The sequence below is a fragment of the Chiloscyllium punctatum genome, chromosome 10, assembly GCF_047496795.1.
Source record: "Chiloscyllium punctatum isolate Juve2018m chromosome 10, sChiPun1.3, whole genome shotgun sequence".
Lineage (NCBI taxonomy): Eukaryota > Metazoa > Chordata > Chondrichthyes > Orectolobiformes > Hemiscylliidae > Chiloscyllium > Chiloscyllium punctatum.
Window position 1 is genome coordinate 121,201,786 of NC_092748.1, and position 18,269 is coordinate 121,220,054.

At 50.3% G+C, this 18,269-nt stretch overlaps 1 protein-coding gene across 7 annotated transcripts in view; it reads left to right on the forward strand.

Annotated features, from left to right (window-relative positions):
* LOC140482508 (natural resistance-associated macrophage protein 2-like) overlaps nt 1-18,269 on the forward strand; it is a 169,253-nt gene that overhangs the window by 41,752 nt on the left and 109,232 nt on the right. For 5 of the 7 annotated variants that reach the window (XM_072580052.1, XM_072580058.1, XM_072580059.1 and 2 more), the window contains 2 exons: nt 2,496-2,571; nt 17,661-17,747. In XM_072580052.1, the coding sequence (XP_072436153.1) occupies nt 17,732-17,747 (16 nt within the window). In that variant the 5' untranslated portion in view covers nt 2,496-2,571; nt 17,661-17,731. Of the gene's footprint in view, nt 1-2,495; nt 2,572-9,991; nt 10,046-17,660; nt 17,748-18,269 lie in introns of those variants that run through there. The other 2 variants (XM_072580057.1, XM_072580053.1) reach the window with 2 other exon arrangements.

An 18,269-nucleotide genomic window follows, 5' to 3' on the forward strand; every position in this document is an offset into this window, starting at 1 on the left:
CGTGTGTGTGTGTGTGTGCGTGCGTGTTCGTGTGTGTGCATCTGTGTGTGTGCGTGCGTGCGTGTGTGTGCGTGCGTGCGTGTTTGTGCGTGCGTGTGTGTGCGTGCGTGCGTGTGCGCGTGTGTGTATGCGTGTATGTGCGTGTGTATGCGTGTGTGTGTGCATGTGTGTTTGTGTTTGTGCGTGCATGTGTGTGTGTATGCGTGTGTGTGTGTGCATGTGTGCTTGTGCCTGTGTGCGCGTGTGTGTGTGCACGTATGTGTGTGCACGTGTGTGTGCGTGCGTGTGCGCGTGCGTGTGTAGGCATGTGTGTGTGCGTGCGTGCGTGTGCGTGCATGTGTGTGTGCGTGTGTGTGTCCGTGCGTGTATGTGTGTGTGCGTGTGCGTGTGTGTGTATGTGTGTGTGTGTGTGCATGTGTGTGCATCCATGTGTGTGCGTGCGTGCGTGTTTGTGCGTGTGTGTGTGTGCGTATGTGTGCGTGCATGTGCGTGTGTGTGCGTGTGTATGTGCACGTGTGTGTAGGCATGTGTGTGTGCCTGCGTGTGTGTGCGTACATGTGTGCGTGCGTGCGTGTTTGTGCGCGTGTGTGTGTGCGTATGTGTGCGTGCGTGTGCGTGTGTGTGCATGTGTGTGCATCTGTGTGTGTGTGTGCGTGCGTGTGTGTGCGTGCGTGCGTGTTTGTGCGTGCGTGTGTGTGCGTGCGTGCGTGTGCGCGTGTGTGTATGCGTGTATGTGCGTGTGTATGCGTGTGTGTGTGTGCATGTGTGTTTGTGTTTGTGCGTGCATGTGTGTGTGTATGCGTGTGTGTGTGTTCATGTGTGCTTGTGCCTGTGTGTGCGTGCGTGTGTGCACGTATGTGTGTGTGTGCATGTGTGCGCATCCGTGTGTGCGTGTGTGTGCGTGCATGCGTGTTTGTGCGTGTGTGTGTGTGTGTGCGTATGTGTGCGTGCGTGTGCGTGTGTGTGTGCACGTGTGTGTAGGCATGTGTGTGTGTGCGTACATGTGTGCGTGCGTGTGTGTGTGTTCATGTGTGCGTGTGCGTGCGTGTGCGTGTGCGTGTGTGTGTGCGTGTGTGTGTGTCCGTGCGTGTATGTGTGTGTGTGCGTGCGTGTGCGTGTGTGCATGTGCATGTGTGTGTGCGTGTGTGTATGTGTGTGTACATGTGTGTGCATCCATGTGTGTGCGTGCGTGTGTGTGCGTGCGTGCATGTTTGTGCGTGTGTGTGTGCGTGTGTGTGTGCGTGTGCGTGCGTGTGCGTGTGTGTGTGCGCGTGTGTGTGTGTGCCTGCGTGTGTGTGTGTGTGTGTGTGTGCGCGTGTGTGTAGGCGTGTATGTGTGCGTGCGTGTATGTGTTCGTGTGTGCGTGTGCGTGCGTGTGCGTGTGTGTGTGTGTGAGCGCGTCCGTGTATGTGCGTCCGTGTGTGTGCGTCCGTGTGTGTGTGTGCGTGTGTGTGTGTTCGTGTGTGCGTGTGCGTGCGTGTGCGTGTGTGTGTGTGTGAGCGCGTCCGTGTGTGTGCGTCCGTGTGTGTGTGTGCGTGTGCGTGTAGTGCAGTGCAGTGAGGTCACCTTTAATGTGCCATGAACCCAAGGTCCCGGGTCTGAACTTGACTATCAGCTTCTCTCTATTGAAAGCAAAATACTGTGGATGCTGAAAATTGGAAACAAAAGCAGAAATTGTTGGAGAAATTCAGCAGATCTGGCAGCATTTTCACAGAGAGAATTTCGAGTCCTGTGGTTATCTGTTGGAACTGAAGGGAGCAGGAAGATCTAGTTTTCTGTGGGGGAGGAGGAGGGAGTGGAACAGGTGGTGAGGGTGCCACAAGCAAAAGACATAGAGTGTACCAATGTCAGAAAAGAAGTGATAAAGATGTAAAATAAGTGTTAATTGAAGATCTGAGTAGAAGAAAATAGAGAATCTCTGCTGGGAGTAAATCCATGTCTGGACACGGGGAGGGGTTTTGGAGGGAAACATTATGTTCACGCTCTGAAGATGAGACCCTGAGACTGTAAAGTTCCTCAGTAAACAATAGGGCATTGCTCCTCATCTGACCCTTGCAGCAAGCATTGATTACAATCCCTACAGTGTTGAAACAGGCCATTCAGCCCAACAAGTCCATACCGACCCTCTGATGAATAACTCACCCAGACCTATTCCCCTACTATTCTACATTTGCCCCTGACTAAGCTATGCATCCCTGAACGCTAATTCACCTAACCTGGACATCTTTGGATTGTAGTAGGAAACCCACCCAGACACGGGGAGAATGTGTAAACTCCACACAGACAGTCACCCGAGGTTGGAATCGAACCCTGGTCCCTGACCCTGTGAGGCAGCAGTGCTAACCCCTGAGCCACCATGTCACCTCAATCACAAACTTAAATATCTACACAAGAGCGAGGGGAGTTTATTGAAACCAGGAGGTATTTTGATACACAAAGTGGAGATATTCCACAAAGCAGTCACCCAGTCTGTGTTTAATCTCCCCCGTGTACAGGAGAATACATTGTGAGCAGTGAATACAGGAGACCAGACTGAGTGAAACACAAGTGAAAGACACCATTACCGAGAAGGTGGGTTTTGGGCTTCGGATTGTGAGGAGGGAGGAGGCGAATGGATGGTTGTTTCACCTTTGCAATTACATGGAAAAGTGAATGGGGTAGAGATGAGGAAGCATGAAGAGAAATAGGGGAGTGGGTCGGGGTGTCCTGTGGAATGCTGAGAGTGAAGGGGAGGGAGAGACGGAGGTGGAATCCTACTGGAGCTGGTGGAAATGTTGGTGGGTGAAATGGAAAGGAGTCAGTGCAGAGGAGCAAAGGCTGATGGGACAGTAAAGAGTAATACAGAGACTCAAACAGAGCACACACCAGGGCAGCTTCAAACTCCAATAAAGACCCTCTGGTAACCTGCCTGAGACACAGACATGAAGTGTTCACAAACCAGAATCTGACAATGAGCCAAGGATGGATAAATACATGTCTCATTGGTGTCATCACACTCACTGAAATATTTGCAAAATTCCACATTAACCATCTTTACTTCAGTGAACATTCAAACTAAACTTCAAAAAACTGATGACAATTTGTTTCTGGCTAAGATTGACACAGGGTCAGTATATTACCTTGTGAATTCTAAAGGAAAAGGTATCTGTCCACAGAAATAGGAAGTCACAAAGAAACACATAAATGTAAGTGGTTTAGTATCAAACAGGAACATGGTACGTGTGTAGATCATTACTGCTGAACTGGAAGAACAAATCCAGGTGGAACAGACAGGAACTTAGTGAACACACAATCACAAAAATGTAAAACTGAGCAGTGATGGAGCTGGGAACTGACAGGTCTCCTGGTCCTCACTGATATCATCGCAGCATCTTCAAAGAGGTCATTAATGAGCTCTCAGCTGAGTCAATGTTCATTTGACGAAAACCGCTCCCATCAGCAAAGCTTCCAGCATAGAGTCATAGAGATGTGCAGCATGGAAACAGGCCCTTCGGTCCAACCCGTCCATGCCGACCAGATATCCCAACCCAATCTAGTCCCACCTGCCAGCACCCAGCCCATATCCCTCCAAACCCTTCCTATTCTTATACCCATCCAAATGCCTCTTAAATGTTGTAATTGTACCAGCCTCCACCACATCCTCTGGCAGCTCATTCCATACACATACCACCCTCTGTGTGAAAAACTTGCCCCTTCAGTCTCTTTTATATCTTTCCCCTCTCACCCTAAACCTATGCCCTCTAGTTCTGGACTCCCCGCCCCCAGGGAAAAGACTTTGTCTATTTATCCTATCCATGCCCCTCATAATTTTGTAAACCTCTATAAGGTCACCCCTCAGCCTCCGATGCTCCAGGGAAAACAGCCCCAGCCTGTTCAGCCTCTCCCTGTAGCTCAGATCCTCCAACCCTGGCAACATCCTTGTAAATCTTTTCTGAACCCTTTCAATACTCACAACATCATTCTGATAGGAAGGAGACCAGAATTGCACGCAATATTCCAACAGTGGCCTAACCAATGTCCTGTACAGCCGCAACATGACCTCCCAACTCCTGTACTCAAAACTCTGACCAATAAAGGAAAGCATACCAAACGCTGCCTTCACTATCCTATCTACCTGTGACTCCACTTTCAAGGAGCTATGAACCTGCACTCCAAGGTCTCTTTGTTCAGCAACACTCCCTAGGACCTTACCATTAAGTGTATAAGTCCTGCTAAGATTTGCTTTCCCAAAATGCAGCACCTCGCATTTATCTGAATTAAACCCCATCTGCCACTTCTCAGTCCATTGGCCCATCTGGTCCAGATTAGATTAGATTACTTACAGTGTGGAAACAGGCCCTTCGGCCCAACAAGTCCACAGCGACCCGCCACCCACCCAGACCCATTCCCCGACATTTACCCCTTCCCCTCACCCTATGGGCAATTTCCCATGGCCAATTCACCTGACCTGCACATCTTTAGAATGTGGGAGGAAACCGGAGCACCCGGAGGAACCCCACGCAGACACGGGGAGAATGTGCAAACTCCACACGGTCAGTCGCCTGAGGCGGGAATTGAACCTGGGTCCCTAGCGCTGTGAGGCAGCATTGCTAACACACTGTGCCACCGTGCCGCCCATGTTGCAATCTGAGGTCCACTACACCTCCAATTTTGGTGTCATCTACAAATTTACTAACTGTACCTCTTCTGCTCGCATCCAAATCATTTATATAAATGACAAAAAGTAGAGGGCCCAGCACCGATCCTTGTGGCACTCCACTGGTCATAGGCCTCCAGTCTGAAAAACAACCCTCCACCACCACCCTCTGTCTTCTACCTTTGAGCCAGTTCTGTATCCAAATGGCTAGTTCTCCCTGTATTCCATGAGATCTAACCTTGCTAATCAGTCTCCCATGGGGAACCTTGTCGAACACCTTACTGAAGTCCATATAGATCACATATACTGCTCTGCCCTCATCAATCCTCTTTGTTACTTCTTCAAAAAACTCAATCAAGTTTGTGAGACATGATTTCCCACGCACAAAGCCATATTGACCATCCCGAATCAGTCCCTGTCTTTCCAAATACATGTACGTCCTGGCAGGGAAATTTGCTAGAACTGCTTGGGAGGATTTAAACTAGTAAGGTGGGGGGGGGGGAGGGGGGGGGAGGGGGGGGTAGGGGTAGGGGGAGGGGGGGTGGGGAGGGGGGGGGGAGGGGGGGGAGGGGGGGGGAGGGGGGGGAGGGGTAGGGGGAGGGGGGGTGGGGAGGCGGGGGTGGGGCCCAGGGAGATCGTGAGGAAAGAGAACAATCTGGGACGGGTACAGTTGAGAACAGAAGTGAGTCAAACAGTCAGGTCAGGCAGGGACAAGGTAGGACTAATAAATTAAACTGCATTTATTTCAATGCAAGGGGCCGAACAGGGAAGGCAGATGAACTCTGGGCATGGTTAGGAACATGGGACTGGGATATCATAGCAATTACGGAAACATGGCTCAGGGATGGGCAGGACTGGCAGCTTAATGTTCCAGGATACAAATGCTACAGGAAGGATAGAAAGGGAGGCAAGAGAGGAGGGGGAGTGGCATTTTTGATAAGGGATAGCATTACAGCTGTGCTAAGGGAAGATATTCCCAGAAATACATCCAGGGAAGTTATTTGGGTGGAACTGAGAAATAAGAAAGGGATGATCACCTTATTGGGATTGTATTATAGACCCCCCAATAGTCAGAGGGAAATTGGAGCAAAGTGTGCAGAGAACACAGGAATGCCTGCAGAGCGATGTAGATAGGGTTAAGTGAATGACAAAAAAAACTGCATATACAGGAATATACAGGGTAGACAAGCAGGAGTCTGGGGGAACACAGCAAGGCAGGTAGCATCAGGAGGGACAGGCAGGAGTCTGGGGGAACACAGCAAGGCAGGTAGCATCAGGAGGGACAGGCAGGAGGCTGGGGGAACACAGCAAGGCAGGCAGCATCAGGAGGGACAGGCAGGAGTCTGGGGGAACACAGCAAGGCAGGTAGCATCAGGAGGGACAGGCAGGAGGCTGGGGGAACACAGCAAGGCAGGCAGCATCAGGAGGGACAGGCAGGAGTCTGGGGGAACACAGCAAGGCAGGTAGCATCAGGAGGGACAGGCAGGAGGCTGGGGGAACACAGCAAGGCAGGCAGCATCAGGAGGGACAGGCAGGAGGCTGGGGGAACACAGCAAGGCAGGCAGCATCAGGAGGGACAGGCAGGAGGCTGGGGGAACACAGCAAGGCAGGCAGCATCAGGAGGGACAGGCAGGAGGCTGGGGGAACACAGCAAGGCAGGCAGCATCAGGAGGGACAGGCAGGAGGCTGGGGGAACACAGCAAGGCAGGCAGCATCAGGAGGGACAGGCAGGAGGCTGGAGGAACACAGCAAGGCAGGCAGCATCAGGAGGGACAGGCAGGAGGCTGGGGGAACACAGCAAGGCAGGCAGCATCAGGAGGGACAGGCAGGAGGCTGGAGGAACATAGCAAGGCAGGCAGCATCAGGAGGGACAGTCAGGAGGCTGGGGGAACACAGCAAGGCAGGCAGCATCAGGAGGTGGCGAAGTCAACTTTTTGGGTGCAACCCTTCTTCAGGGCTGGGGTGGGTGTGGGGGGAGCTACAGATAAGGGGGGTAGCTGGGGCAGGGTGGTGAAGTGGGGAGAGGTGAAGACAGGCAGAGGGTACAATCTGTTTGGTCAATGGGAGGAATGAATCCAGGTGGTGGCAGGGAGCAGTGGAAGGGAGGGGGAGGGGCTGGGAAGAGAGTCAGGGGAAGGGAAGGGAAATTATTTGAAATTGGAGAACTCAATATTGAGTCATCTGGGCTGTAGGCTACCCAGGTGGAAGATGAGGTGTTGTTCCTCCAATTTGTGGTTTGGTTCCTTGTGACAATGGAGGAGGCCAAGGAAGGTCGTGTCGAAGAGGGAGTGGGAAGGGGAATTAAAATGGGTGATGGCTGGGAGGTCCAATCAGCCTCTATGGGCCCGGCTGCGATGCTCGGTGAACCATTCCCTAAGTTAACGTTCGGTCTCCCTGATGTAGAGAAGTCCACATTGGGAGCACCTGATGCAGTAAACTAGGTTGGAGGAGAGGCAGGTGAACCTCTGTCTCACCTGGAAGGAGTGTTTGGGGCTCTGGGTGGAGGTGAGGGGGGGTGGGGTTGGTGGGGTACTGGCAGGTTTTACATCTTTTCCTATTGCAGGGGAAGGTACCAGGGGGTTTGGGGGGGGGTTCGTGTGGAGAGACATGAATCAAGGAGTGGTGAAGGATGAGTCCTTTCAGAAGGCAGAGAGGGGTGGGGAGGGGAAGATGTCCTTGGTGGGGGGGGGTGCTCTAGTTGGAGTGCTTAAGGATGATGTGTTGGATGTGGAGACCGCTGGGGTGGTAGGTGAGGACAAGGGGTCTCTGTATTTATTGTTTCGAGGGGGTTTCGAGCAGTGGAACGGGGAATGGAGGTAGTGCAGTGGAGGGTTGTCTGGGTGACAGAGGAGGGCATAGCACGTTGTTTGAAATAGGTGGATATCTGGGATATTCCAGAGTGAAATGTCTCCTGGTCGGAACTAGTGCAGTGGAGGCGGAGCAATTGGGAAAACAGGATGGAGTTCTTGCAGGATAGTGGGTTGGGGGAGGTGTTGTTCAGCTGCTTGTGGGAGTCTGTGGGTTTATAGTAAACATTTGTCTAGAGACTATTGCCGGAGATGGAATGGAGAGGTTAGGAAAGGGGAGGGAGGTGACCGAGATGGACCAAGTGAATTTGAGGGTGGAAGCTGTGGGCAAAGTCGATGAACTGCTCCAGTTCAGCCTGGGTGCAGGACGCTGCACTGATGCAGTCATCAATGGAACAGTGGGAGAGTTGGGGCACAGTGTCTGGGTAAGTACTGAAGAGGGACTGGTCGAATGTGGCCAACAAAGAGGCAGGTGTAGCTGGGGCCCATCCAGGGGCCCATGGCCACCCCCTGGATTTGAGAAATGGGAGGAGTTGAAGGAAAAGTCATTGACAGTGAGGACCAGTTCAGTGAGACAGAGGAGGGTAATGGTGGAGGGGGACTGGATGGATCTGTTGGAGAGGAAGAAACTGTGGGCCTGGAGGCCATCCTTGTTAGGTTTGGACATGTATAAGGACTGCACGCCCAGAGTGAAGATAAAACACTGGGGGCAGGCAAGGGCCTGGCAGCTGGAGCACAATGTTAATAAAGATGAAGTCTCCCATTTTGGTCAAAATAACAACTAAAAGGACCATCATTTAAATGGTGAAAAGTTGCTGCTGTGCAGAGGGACCAGGCTGCCCTTGTGCATGAATCACAAAATGTTGGTTTGCAGATGCAACAGGTAATGAGGAAGGCAAATGGAATTTTGTCCTTTATTACTAAAAGGATTGAGTTTTAAAGCAGGGAGGTTATATTGCAGCTGTACATGGTGCTGGTGAGGCCACCCCTGGAGTACTGTGTGTAGTTTTGGTCTCCTTACTTGAGAAAGGATGGACTGGCACTGGAGGGGGTGCAGAGGAGGGTCACTGGGTTGGTTCCGGAGTTGAGGGGGTTGGACTATGACAAGAGATTGATTAGATTGGGACAATACTCATTGGAATTTTGAAGAATGATGGGGAATCTTATAGAAATAAATACAATTATGAAGGGAATGGATAAGTCAGAAGCAGGGAGGCTGTTTCCACTGAGAGGGGAAACTAGAACTAGGGGCATAGCCTCAAAATAACGGGGAGCAGGTTTCGGACTGAGCTGAGGAGGAACCTCTTCACCCAGAGAGTTGTGAATCTGTGGGATTCCCTGCCCAATGAAGCAGCTGAGGATACCTCACTGAATCTTTTTAAGGCAAAGATAATTTTTTGAACAATAAAGGAATTAAGGGTTATGGCGAGAGGGTGGGTAAGTGGAGCTGTGTCCATCAAAAGATCAGCCATGATCTTATTGAATGGGGGAGCAGGCTCGAGGGGTCAGGCGGCCAACTCCTGATCCTGGTTCTGATGTTCTTATCTCTGTCTTAAATACACTCAATGACTTGGCCTCCACAGCCCTTTGCAGTAATGAGTTCCACAGATTCCCCCAGCCTCCGGCTGAAGAGATTTCTCCTCATCTCGGTTCTAAAAGGTCACCCTTCATTCTTGGGTCCTAGTCTCTCCATCTGCTGGAAACAATGCCTCCACACCCACTCTGTCCAGGTCTCTCAGTATTCTGTACGTTTCAATCCGATCCCACTCATTCTCCAAATCCCTTTGAGTACAGACCCAGAGTCCTCAACCACTCCTCGTATGACAAGCCCTTCATCCCTGAGACCATTCTTGTAAACCCCCTCTGGACCCTCTCCATCGCCAGCACATCCTTCCTGAGATACGGGGCCCAGAAATACTCACAATGTTCCAAATGTGGTATGACCAGAGCTTTCTACAGCCTTAGTATTATTTCCCTGCTCTTGTATTCCAACCCTATTGAAATGAATTCTAACATTGCACTTGCCTTCCTAACCTCCAACAAAACCTACATGTTAACTTTAAGAGAATCCTGAGCTAGGACCCTGCGTGTCTCTGTGCTTCAGATTTCTGAAGACTTTCCTAGAAAATAGTCTGTGCCTCTGATCTTCGTATCCAAGTGTGTAATCTCATATTTTCCAACATTGTATTCCACCTGCCACTTCTTTGCTCACTCTCCCAGTGTATCCAACTCCTTCTGCAGCCTCCCCATTTCCTCAACGTTACCTATCCCTCAAATTTAACGACAGTGCACTCAGTTCCTTTGGCCAAACGATGACTGAATGTGACAGATGGAATTCGTGAACTGAGCCACAACAGAATGTTATATTTGTGAAAGAGGTTAATATATGCTATTGGTGACAGAAACTGTCACTTTGAACATTGCAATCAAATCACTTTCAGTTCCATTTCACGATCCAATGAGATTGAAATTCAACTTCTGTCTCACTGAAACTGGAACCTGACCAGCATCCCTGCTTCACTCCCAGACCAGAAACACCCAGCTGACACTCAGCTCACGATCACTCTTAGACCCTCACAATTTGACTGGATTCCTTCAGCAGGTAAGGCTCTGCACTGCGTACGGCTGCATGGAGGAGGGGAACATGACAGCAAAACTCAGAGAGAAGCAAGAGGCCAACAGGAACATCCTGATCACTGTCTCAACACTGTCGGAGGGTCAGTACTGAGGGAGTGCTGCACTGTCGAAGGGTCAGTACTAAAGGAGTGCTGCACTGTCGAAGGGTCAGTACTGAAGGAGTGCTGCACAGTCAGAGGGTCAGTACTGAGGGAGTGCTGCACTGTCAGATCGTCAGTACTGAGGGAGTGCCACACTGTCAGAGGGTCAGTGCTGAGGGAGGGCCTCACTGTCAGAGGGTCAGTACTGAGGGAGTGCCACACTGTCAGAGGGTCAGTACTGAGGAAGTGCCGCACTGTCAGAGGGTCAGTGCTGAGGGAGTGCCGCAATGTCGGAGGGTCAGTGCTGAGGGAGTGCTGCACTGTCGAAGGGTCAATACTGAGGGAGTGCTGCACTGTCGAAGGGTCAATACTGAGGGAGTGCTGCACTGTCGAAGGGTCAATACTGAGGGAGTGCGGCACTGTCAGAGGGTCAGAACTGAGGGAGTGCCGCACTGTCAGGGGGTCAGTGCTGAGGGAGTGCCGCACTGTCAGAGGGTCAGTACTGAGGGAGTGCTGCACTGTCAGAGGGTCAGTACTGAGGGAGTGCCGCAGTGTCAGAGGGTCAGTACTGAGGGAGTGCCGCAGTGTCAGAGGGTCAGTACTGAGGGAGTGCCGCACTGTCAGAGGGTCAGTACTGAGGGAATGCCGCACTGTCAGAGGGTCAGTCCGGAGTCAATGCTGAGGTAACTCCCTCCCGAGTGTTTCGCAGTGTGCTGACCCTCTGCCAGCTCTGACTGGGCTGTTATGCTGATTATTTGGAATTTGTGGTGATACAGAGATTCGAGATTTTATTGTGTCCCACTGTCATTGCGTCAGTGGTTCATTTCAAATTGTCAGGGAGAAAGTCACAAGTCAGCGAAATGGTTGAAATGCAAAGGTCAGTTTTTTCAGAGAATTACATAAATCCTTACCGACTGTCAGGGAGATCGAGAAATGTGTCATCAGGTCCTGTGACAGAGGGTGGAGCCAAGGAGGGAGATTCACTTCACACATTGAGAGAGTAATGGGCAGGTTCTGTCAGTAAAGGACAAATATTCAGAATGACAATTTGTTCCAGAGCAATCACTTGATGGAGATAAACAGAACTTTCAATTGTCAAACATGAATTGGTGATTTAATCAGTGCACCAGACAGCTTCAAATCCTAGGGGCTGTCCTGACCCTGTGACAGTGCGGCACTCTCTCAATACTGTCCCTCTGACAGAGCGGCACTCCCTCAGTACTGACTCTCCAACAGTGAGACACTCCCTCAGTACTGACCCTCCAACAGTGAGACATTCCCTCAGTACTGACCCTCTGACAGTGCGGCACTCCGTCAGTATTGCCCCTCCGACAGTGAGACATTCCCTCAGTACTGACCCTCTGATAGTGCTTCACTCCCTCAGCACTGACCCTCCGACAGTGGGGCACTCCCTCAGCACTGACCCTCTGACCATGTGGCACTCCCTCAGCGGTGATCCTCTGACAGTGCGACACTCCCTCAGTACTGACCCTCTAACAGTGCGGCACTCCCTCAGCGGTGACCCTCTGACAGGGTGGCACTCCCTCAGCACTGACCCTCTGACAGTGTGGCACTCCCTCAGCACTGACTCTCTGACCATGTGGCACTCCCTCAGCACTGACCCTCTGACCATGTGGCACTCCCTCAGCGGTGACCCTCTGACAGTGCGGCACTCCCTCAGCACTGACCCTCCGACAGTGCGGCACTCCCTCAGCGGTGACCCTCTGACAGGGTGGCACTCCCTTAGTAGTGACCCTCTGACCGATTCCTGCTACCTTTGTACTGACCCTCCAATAGGAGACAGTCTCATGTTGTTATTGTTGTCTTGCATGGTGGTGGAGTTTGACCGGAATGAGAAAGAATGTCTGGATTTAAGAATTTACTGATGACCATGAGACCGTTATCAATTGTAAGAAAATCCCATCTGCTTCACTGATGGCCCTTTAGGAGGCTGTAGGTGAATCTCATATTTGGGAATGAAGCAAGAACGAGCTGGTCTTGTTAGTTTAATTGATTTGTTGGATTTGGGTGTCACTGGTTGGGCAGGTATGGATAGACCATTCTTCGTTGTTCCTTGTGAAGGTCCATGTGCTGTGGGTAGACCCACAATGCCCTTAGGGAGGGAATTCCAGGATTCTGACCCAGTGACACTGAAGGAACGGTGATATATTTCCAAGTCAGGATGGTGAGGGGCTCGGAGGGAACTTGCAGGGGGTGGTGTTCCCATGGATCTGCTGCCCTTGTCCTTCTAGATGGAAGTGGTTGTGGGTTTGGAAGGTGCTGCCTGAGGATCTTCTCACATCTGCTTCTCTTTCAGGAAGAAATCTTGTGATTCCTGCATGCCACTGATTGCAATAAAAAACTACGGCCGAAAAACAGCTGATGCCAAATGTGTTAATGTCACATTCAAACATGAGAAGTGAAGCGGTTACCTCATGACTCAGGACACTTCCTTATCCAACATGTTCTAATCCCTATAAATGGCAAAACGGTACACTGAGAGAGTGCAGCATTGCTACAGGTTCAGCACTGAGGGAATGCCACACTGTCAGAGGGTCAGTGCTGAGGGAGTGCTGCACTGTCAGAGGGTCAGTGCTGAGGGAGTGCTGCACTGTCAGAGGGTCAGTGCTGAGGGAGTGCTGCACTGTCAGAGGGTCAGTGCTGAGGGAGTGCTGCACTGTCAGAGGGTCAGTACTGAGGGAGTGCTGCACTGTCAGAGGGTCAGTGCTGACGGAGTGCTGCACTGTCAGAGGGTCAGTACTGAGGGAGTGCTGCACTGTCAGAGGGTCAGTACTGTGGGAGTGCTGCACTGTCAGAGGGTCAGTACTGAGGGAGTGCCGCACTGTCAGAGGGTCAGTGCTGAGGGAGTGCTGCACTGTCAGAGGGTCAGTGCTGAGGGAGTGCCGCACTGTCAGAAGGTCAGTGCTGAGGGAGTGCCGCACTGTCAGAGGGTCAGTGCTGAGGGAGTGCCACACTGTCAGAGGGGCTGTGCTGAGGGAGTGCCGCACTGTCAGAGGGTCAGTACTAAGGGAGTGCCGCACTGTCAGAGGGTCAGTGCTGAAGGAGTGCCGCACTGTCAGAGGGTCAGTACTAAGGGAGTGCCGCAATGTCAGAGGGGCTGTGCTGAGGGAGTGCCGCACTGTCAGAGGGTCAGTACTGAGGGAGTGCCGCACTGTCAGAGGGTCAGTACCGAGGGAGTGCCGCACTGTTAGAGGGTCAGTACTGAGGGAGTGCCGCAATGTCAGAGGCACAGTGCTGAGGGAGTGTTGCACTGTCAGAGGGTCAGTACTGAGGGAGTGCCACACTGTCAGAGGGTCAGTACTGAGGGAGTGCTGCACTGTCAGAGGGTCAGTGCTGAGGGAGTGTCGCACTGTCAGAGGGTCAGTGCTGAAGGAGTGCCGCACTGTCAGAGGGTCAGTACTGAGGGAGTGCTGCACTGTCGGAGGGTCAGTGCTGAGGGAGTGCCGCACTGTCAGAGGGTTAGTGCTGAGGGGGTGCCACACTGTCGGAGGGTCAGTGCTGAGGGAGTGCCACACTGTCAGAGGGTCATTGCTGAGGGAGTGCTGCACTGTCAGAGGGTCAGTGCTAAGGGACCTGGAGGTCAGTGTTGAGTGGGTTCCCACAGGGCTCTGTTCTTGGGCCTCTGCTCTTTGTAGTTTTTATAAATGACTTGGATGAGGAGGTTGAGGGGTGGGTTAGTAAATTTGCAGATGACACAAAGGTTGGAGGTGTCATCGATAGTATAGAGGGTTATTGCAGGCTGCAGCGTGACATAGACAGGATACAGAGCTGGGCTGAGAAATGGCAGATGGAGTTCAACCTGGATAAATGTGAAGTGATGCATTCAGGAAGGTCAAACTCAAATGCTGAATATAGAATTAAAGACAGGATTCTTAGCAGTGTGAAGGAACAGAGGGATCTGGGTGTGCAAGTACATAGATCCCTCAAAGTTGCCACCCCAGTTATTAGGAAAGCATTTAGTGTTTTGGCTTTCATTAACAGGGGGATCGAGTTTAAGAGCCGCGAGGTTTTGCTACAGCTCTACAAGTCCCTGGTGAGACCACACTTGGAATATTGTGTCCAGTTCTGGTCGTCCTACTATCGGAAAGATACGGAGGCTTTGGAGAGGGTGCAAAGAAGGTTTACCAGGACATTGCCTGGACTGGAGGGCTTGCCTTATGAAGAAAGATTGAATAAGCTCTGACTTTTCTCTCTGGAGAGAAGGAGGAAGAGAGGAGACCTGATCGAGGTGTACAAAATAATGAGAGGAATAGATAGAGTCAATAGCCAGAGACTTTTCCCCAGGGCAGGACTGACTGGTATGAGAAGTCATAGTCTGAAGATATTAGGAGGAAGGTATAAAGGAGATGTCAGAGATAGGTTTTTATGCAGAGAGTTGTGAATGTATGGAATGCGTTGCCAGCGGTGGTGGTGAAAGCAGAGTCATTGGGGACATTTAAGCGACTGCTGGACATGCACATGGAGAGCAGTGAGTTGAGGGGGGCGCAGGTTAAGTTACTATATTTTATATTAGGATTAAGTCTTGGCACAACATCGTGGGCCAAAAGGCCTGTTCGGTGCTGTACTTTTCTATGTTCTATGTTTCCACTCTATCCACGTCATTCATAATCTTACAAACTTCTATCAGGTCACCCCTCAACCTCCTGTATTCCAGTGAAAACAAACCCCGTCTATCCAACCTTTTTCCTGGCAAAACTCCCCCAGACCAGGCAACATCCTGGTAAACCTTTTCTGCACGTTCTCCAAAGCATCCACACCCTTCTGACAGTGTGGTGACCAGAGCAGTACACAATATTCCAAGTGTGGCCTAAGTAAAGTTCTATAAAGCTGCAACATAACTTGTCTATCCTTATACTCAATGTCCCTTCCAATGAAGGCAAGCATGGAATAGGCCTTTTTCACTCCCATATCTACCTGCGCTGCCCCCTTCAGTGATCTATGGACCTGCACACCCAGATCCCTCTGCATATCAATACCCCTAAGGGTTCTGCCATGTACTGTCTCACTTTCACCTGCACTTGACCTTCCAAAATGCATCACCCCACATTTGTCTGGATTAAACTCCATCTGCCATTTTTCTGCCCATGCCTCCAATTGATCTATATCCTGCTGTATCCTCTGACAATCCTCCTCACTATCCACAACTCCACCAATCTTTGTATTATCCTTAAACCTACTAAGACCAGCCACATGTTCCTCCTTATCATTTATGTAGATCATAAACAGCAGAGGACCCTGCACTGATCCCTGTGGAACATCACCAGTCACAACCCTCCATTCTGAAAAGCCTCCCCCCCCCTTACCCTGTCTCCTGTGACTAAACCAGTTCTGTCTCCATCTTACCAGCTCACCCTGATACCATGTGACTTCACCTTTTGTACCAGTCTGCCATGATGGACCTTGTCAAAGGCTTTACTGAGGTCTATGATGACAACATCAGCTGCTTTTCCCTCATCAATCACCTTTTTCACCTCCACAAAATCTCGATCAAGTTAGTGAAGCACGACCTTCCCCACACAAACCCATGCTGTCTATCGCCAATCAGTCCATTTGCTTCTTAATGTGCATAGATCTTGTCTCTGAGAACCTTTTCCAATAATTTCCCTCCCACTAACATCAGGCTCACGGGTCTGTACTTTCCAGGATTGTCCCGTATACCCTTCTTAAACAAATCCACAACATTAGCTATTCTCCAGTCTTCTGGGACCTTGTCTGTGGCCAAAGAGGATACAAAGATGTTTGTCAATGCTCCAGCAATTTGTTCTGTTGCCTCCCTCAATATTCTGGGATAGATCCCATCAGGACCCAGGGACTTAACTATCTTAATACTTTTTAAGATGCACAACACCTCTCCTTTTTAATAGCAACTTGGCTTAGAAATTTGACACACCCTTTCCTGAGATCATCCTCCACCAATACCATCACTTTGGTGAATACCAACACAAAGTATTAGTTTAGGACCTCACCTACCTCTCCTGGCTGCACACATAGATTCCCTCCTGTGTCCTTGAATGAGCCAACCCTTTCCTGGCTACCCAGGGATATATAATATATACCTTGGGTTTCTCCTTAATTCTGATTGCTAATGGCTTTTCATGACCCCTTTTAACCCTTCTAATACTTGTTTAAGTTTTTTTCCTACTTTCCTTATACACCTCAAGGGCTTCATTAGTCCCCATCCTCCTAGACCTAATGTATGTTTCCTTTTCCTTTTTGACCAAGATCTTAACATCCCTGGGTCATCCAAGGTTCATGTACCTTCCATATCTACCCTTCATTCTCACAAGGACATGCTGCTCCTGAACTCTTACCATCTGCCGTTTGGAATACTCCCACATGTTTGATGTGGATTTCCCTTCAATCAAAATTCTCCAGTTTCTGTCTAAGTTGTTAACAGTTTGCCTTTCCTCAATTTAACACCTTCACCCAACAACTGCTGTTATTCCTATCTATGTGAATTTAAAAACTCGGTATTACAGTCATTACTGCATAATGCGCCCCCACTGAAACTTCACTCACCTGGCCGGGCTCATTTCCCAAAGCCAGGTCTAGTATAACCACTTCTCTGGTTGGACTGTTTACAAACTGTGTCAAGAAACCCTCCTGAATGGTCCTTACAAATTCTTCCCCATCTAAGCCCATCGCACAAAGTGAGTTCCAGTCAATGTAGGGGAAGTTAAAATCACCCATCACAACCTGTTGTTTTTACATCTTTCCACAATCCATCCATATATTCTCTCCTCTATCTCCCACTGGCTGTCGGGAGGCCTGTAGTATACTCCCAGCATTGTGATTTCACCTTTCCTATTCCTGAGCTTTAACTTGGCTGCCTCAATGCACAAGTCCTCCCTCAGTGCAGCTGTGAGATATTCCATTATCAGTAATGCAACTTCTCCACCCCAATTTGACAGTGCGGCACTCGCTCAGTACTGACCCTCTGACAGTGCGACACTCCCTCAGTACTGACCCTCTGACAATGCAGCACTCCCTCAGTACTGACCCTCTGACAGTGCGGCATGTCCTCAGTACTGACCCTCTGACAGTGCGGCACTCCCTCAGTACTGACCCTCTGACAGTGCAGCACTCCCTCAGTACTGACCCTCCGACAGTGGGGCACTCCCTCAGCACTGACCCTCCAACAACGTGGTGCTCCATCAGCACTGACCCTGTAACAATGCTGCACTCTCTCAGTTGTCCCAGTTTGTTGTTAACAGCGATAAGACCATCCTGGATAAAGAAGAGTCCTGGGTCATGAAGTAACAGCTTCCCTTGTCATGTTTGAATATGACATAAACACATTTGGCATCAGCTGCTTTTGCCCAGTGGGTTTGTTACAATCAGTGATCGGCTTCTCGAAGCACAGCTTGTTATGTTGGTAATCCAGAGAAGGGTGCTGTGTTTCATGCTCATACGTGCTCATTGAAACTGAACTGAAATGGTCTGCATTGTTCTGCAGTTCACTGCTCTGCTGTTTTACAGGAGCTCCGAGTCCTGGAACAAGGAGTTACAGGGAGTTGTGCTGAGAGTCCAGTGTGAGCCCAGCCTGCATCATGGAGGGCAGTGCACGTGAGTCTGACTGACTTTGCAACCTCGGTATCACTCGACAAGCTGTTCCTTGCCGTAAAGTTCCCAGTTTGTTCAGTGTGGAGTTTGCATGCTCTCCATGTGTTGGCATGGATTGCTTTTGTGTGCTCCACTGTTCTCCCACTGTTCAAAGATGTGCAGGTTAGGGAGGCTGGCCATGCTAATATGTACATGGGTTAGCCCTGGGAAATGCAGGGTTACGGGAATAGTGTTGGGGTGTGGGATGGTTTTTCGTGGGTTGATGTGAACTCAATGGGCCAAAGGCCTGTTTCAACACTGTAGGGGTTCTATGTTGTTAATGTGTCTCTGAAAACAGGGTCTTATGGTGATGATGAGTGCCTCGAGTGAGGAGTTGCTGTTAATATTGGGAATAACCAACACTACTTGACTTTCAATGTCAGGAAGTCAGGAACAGCAAGAAAGGGATTCTGCTGGGAATGTTGAGGGATCTGGAATATGATGTGTAGTTTTATTCTGCACATTCAAGGAGGGATGCGTTTGCAT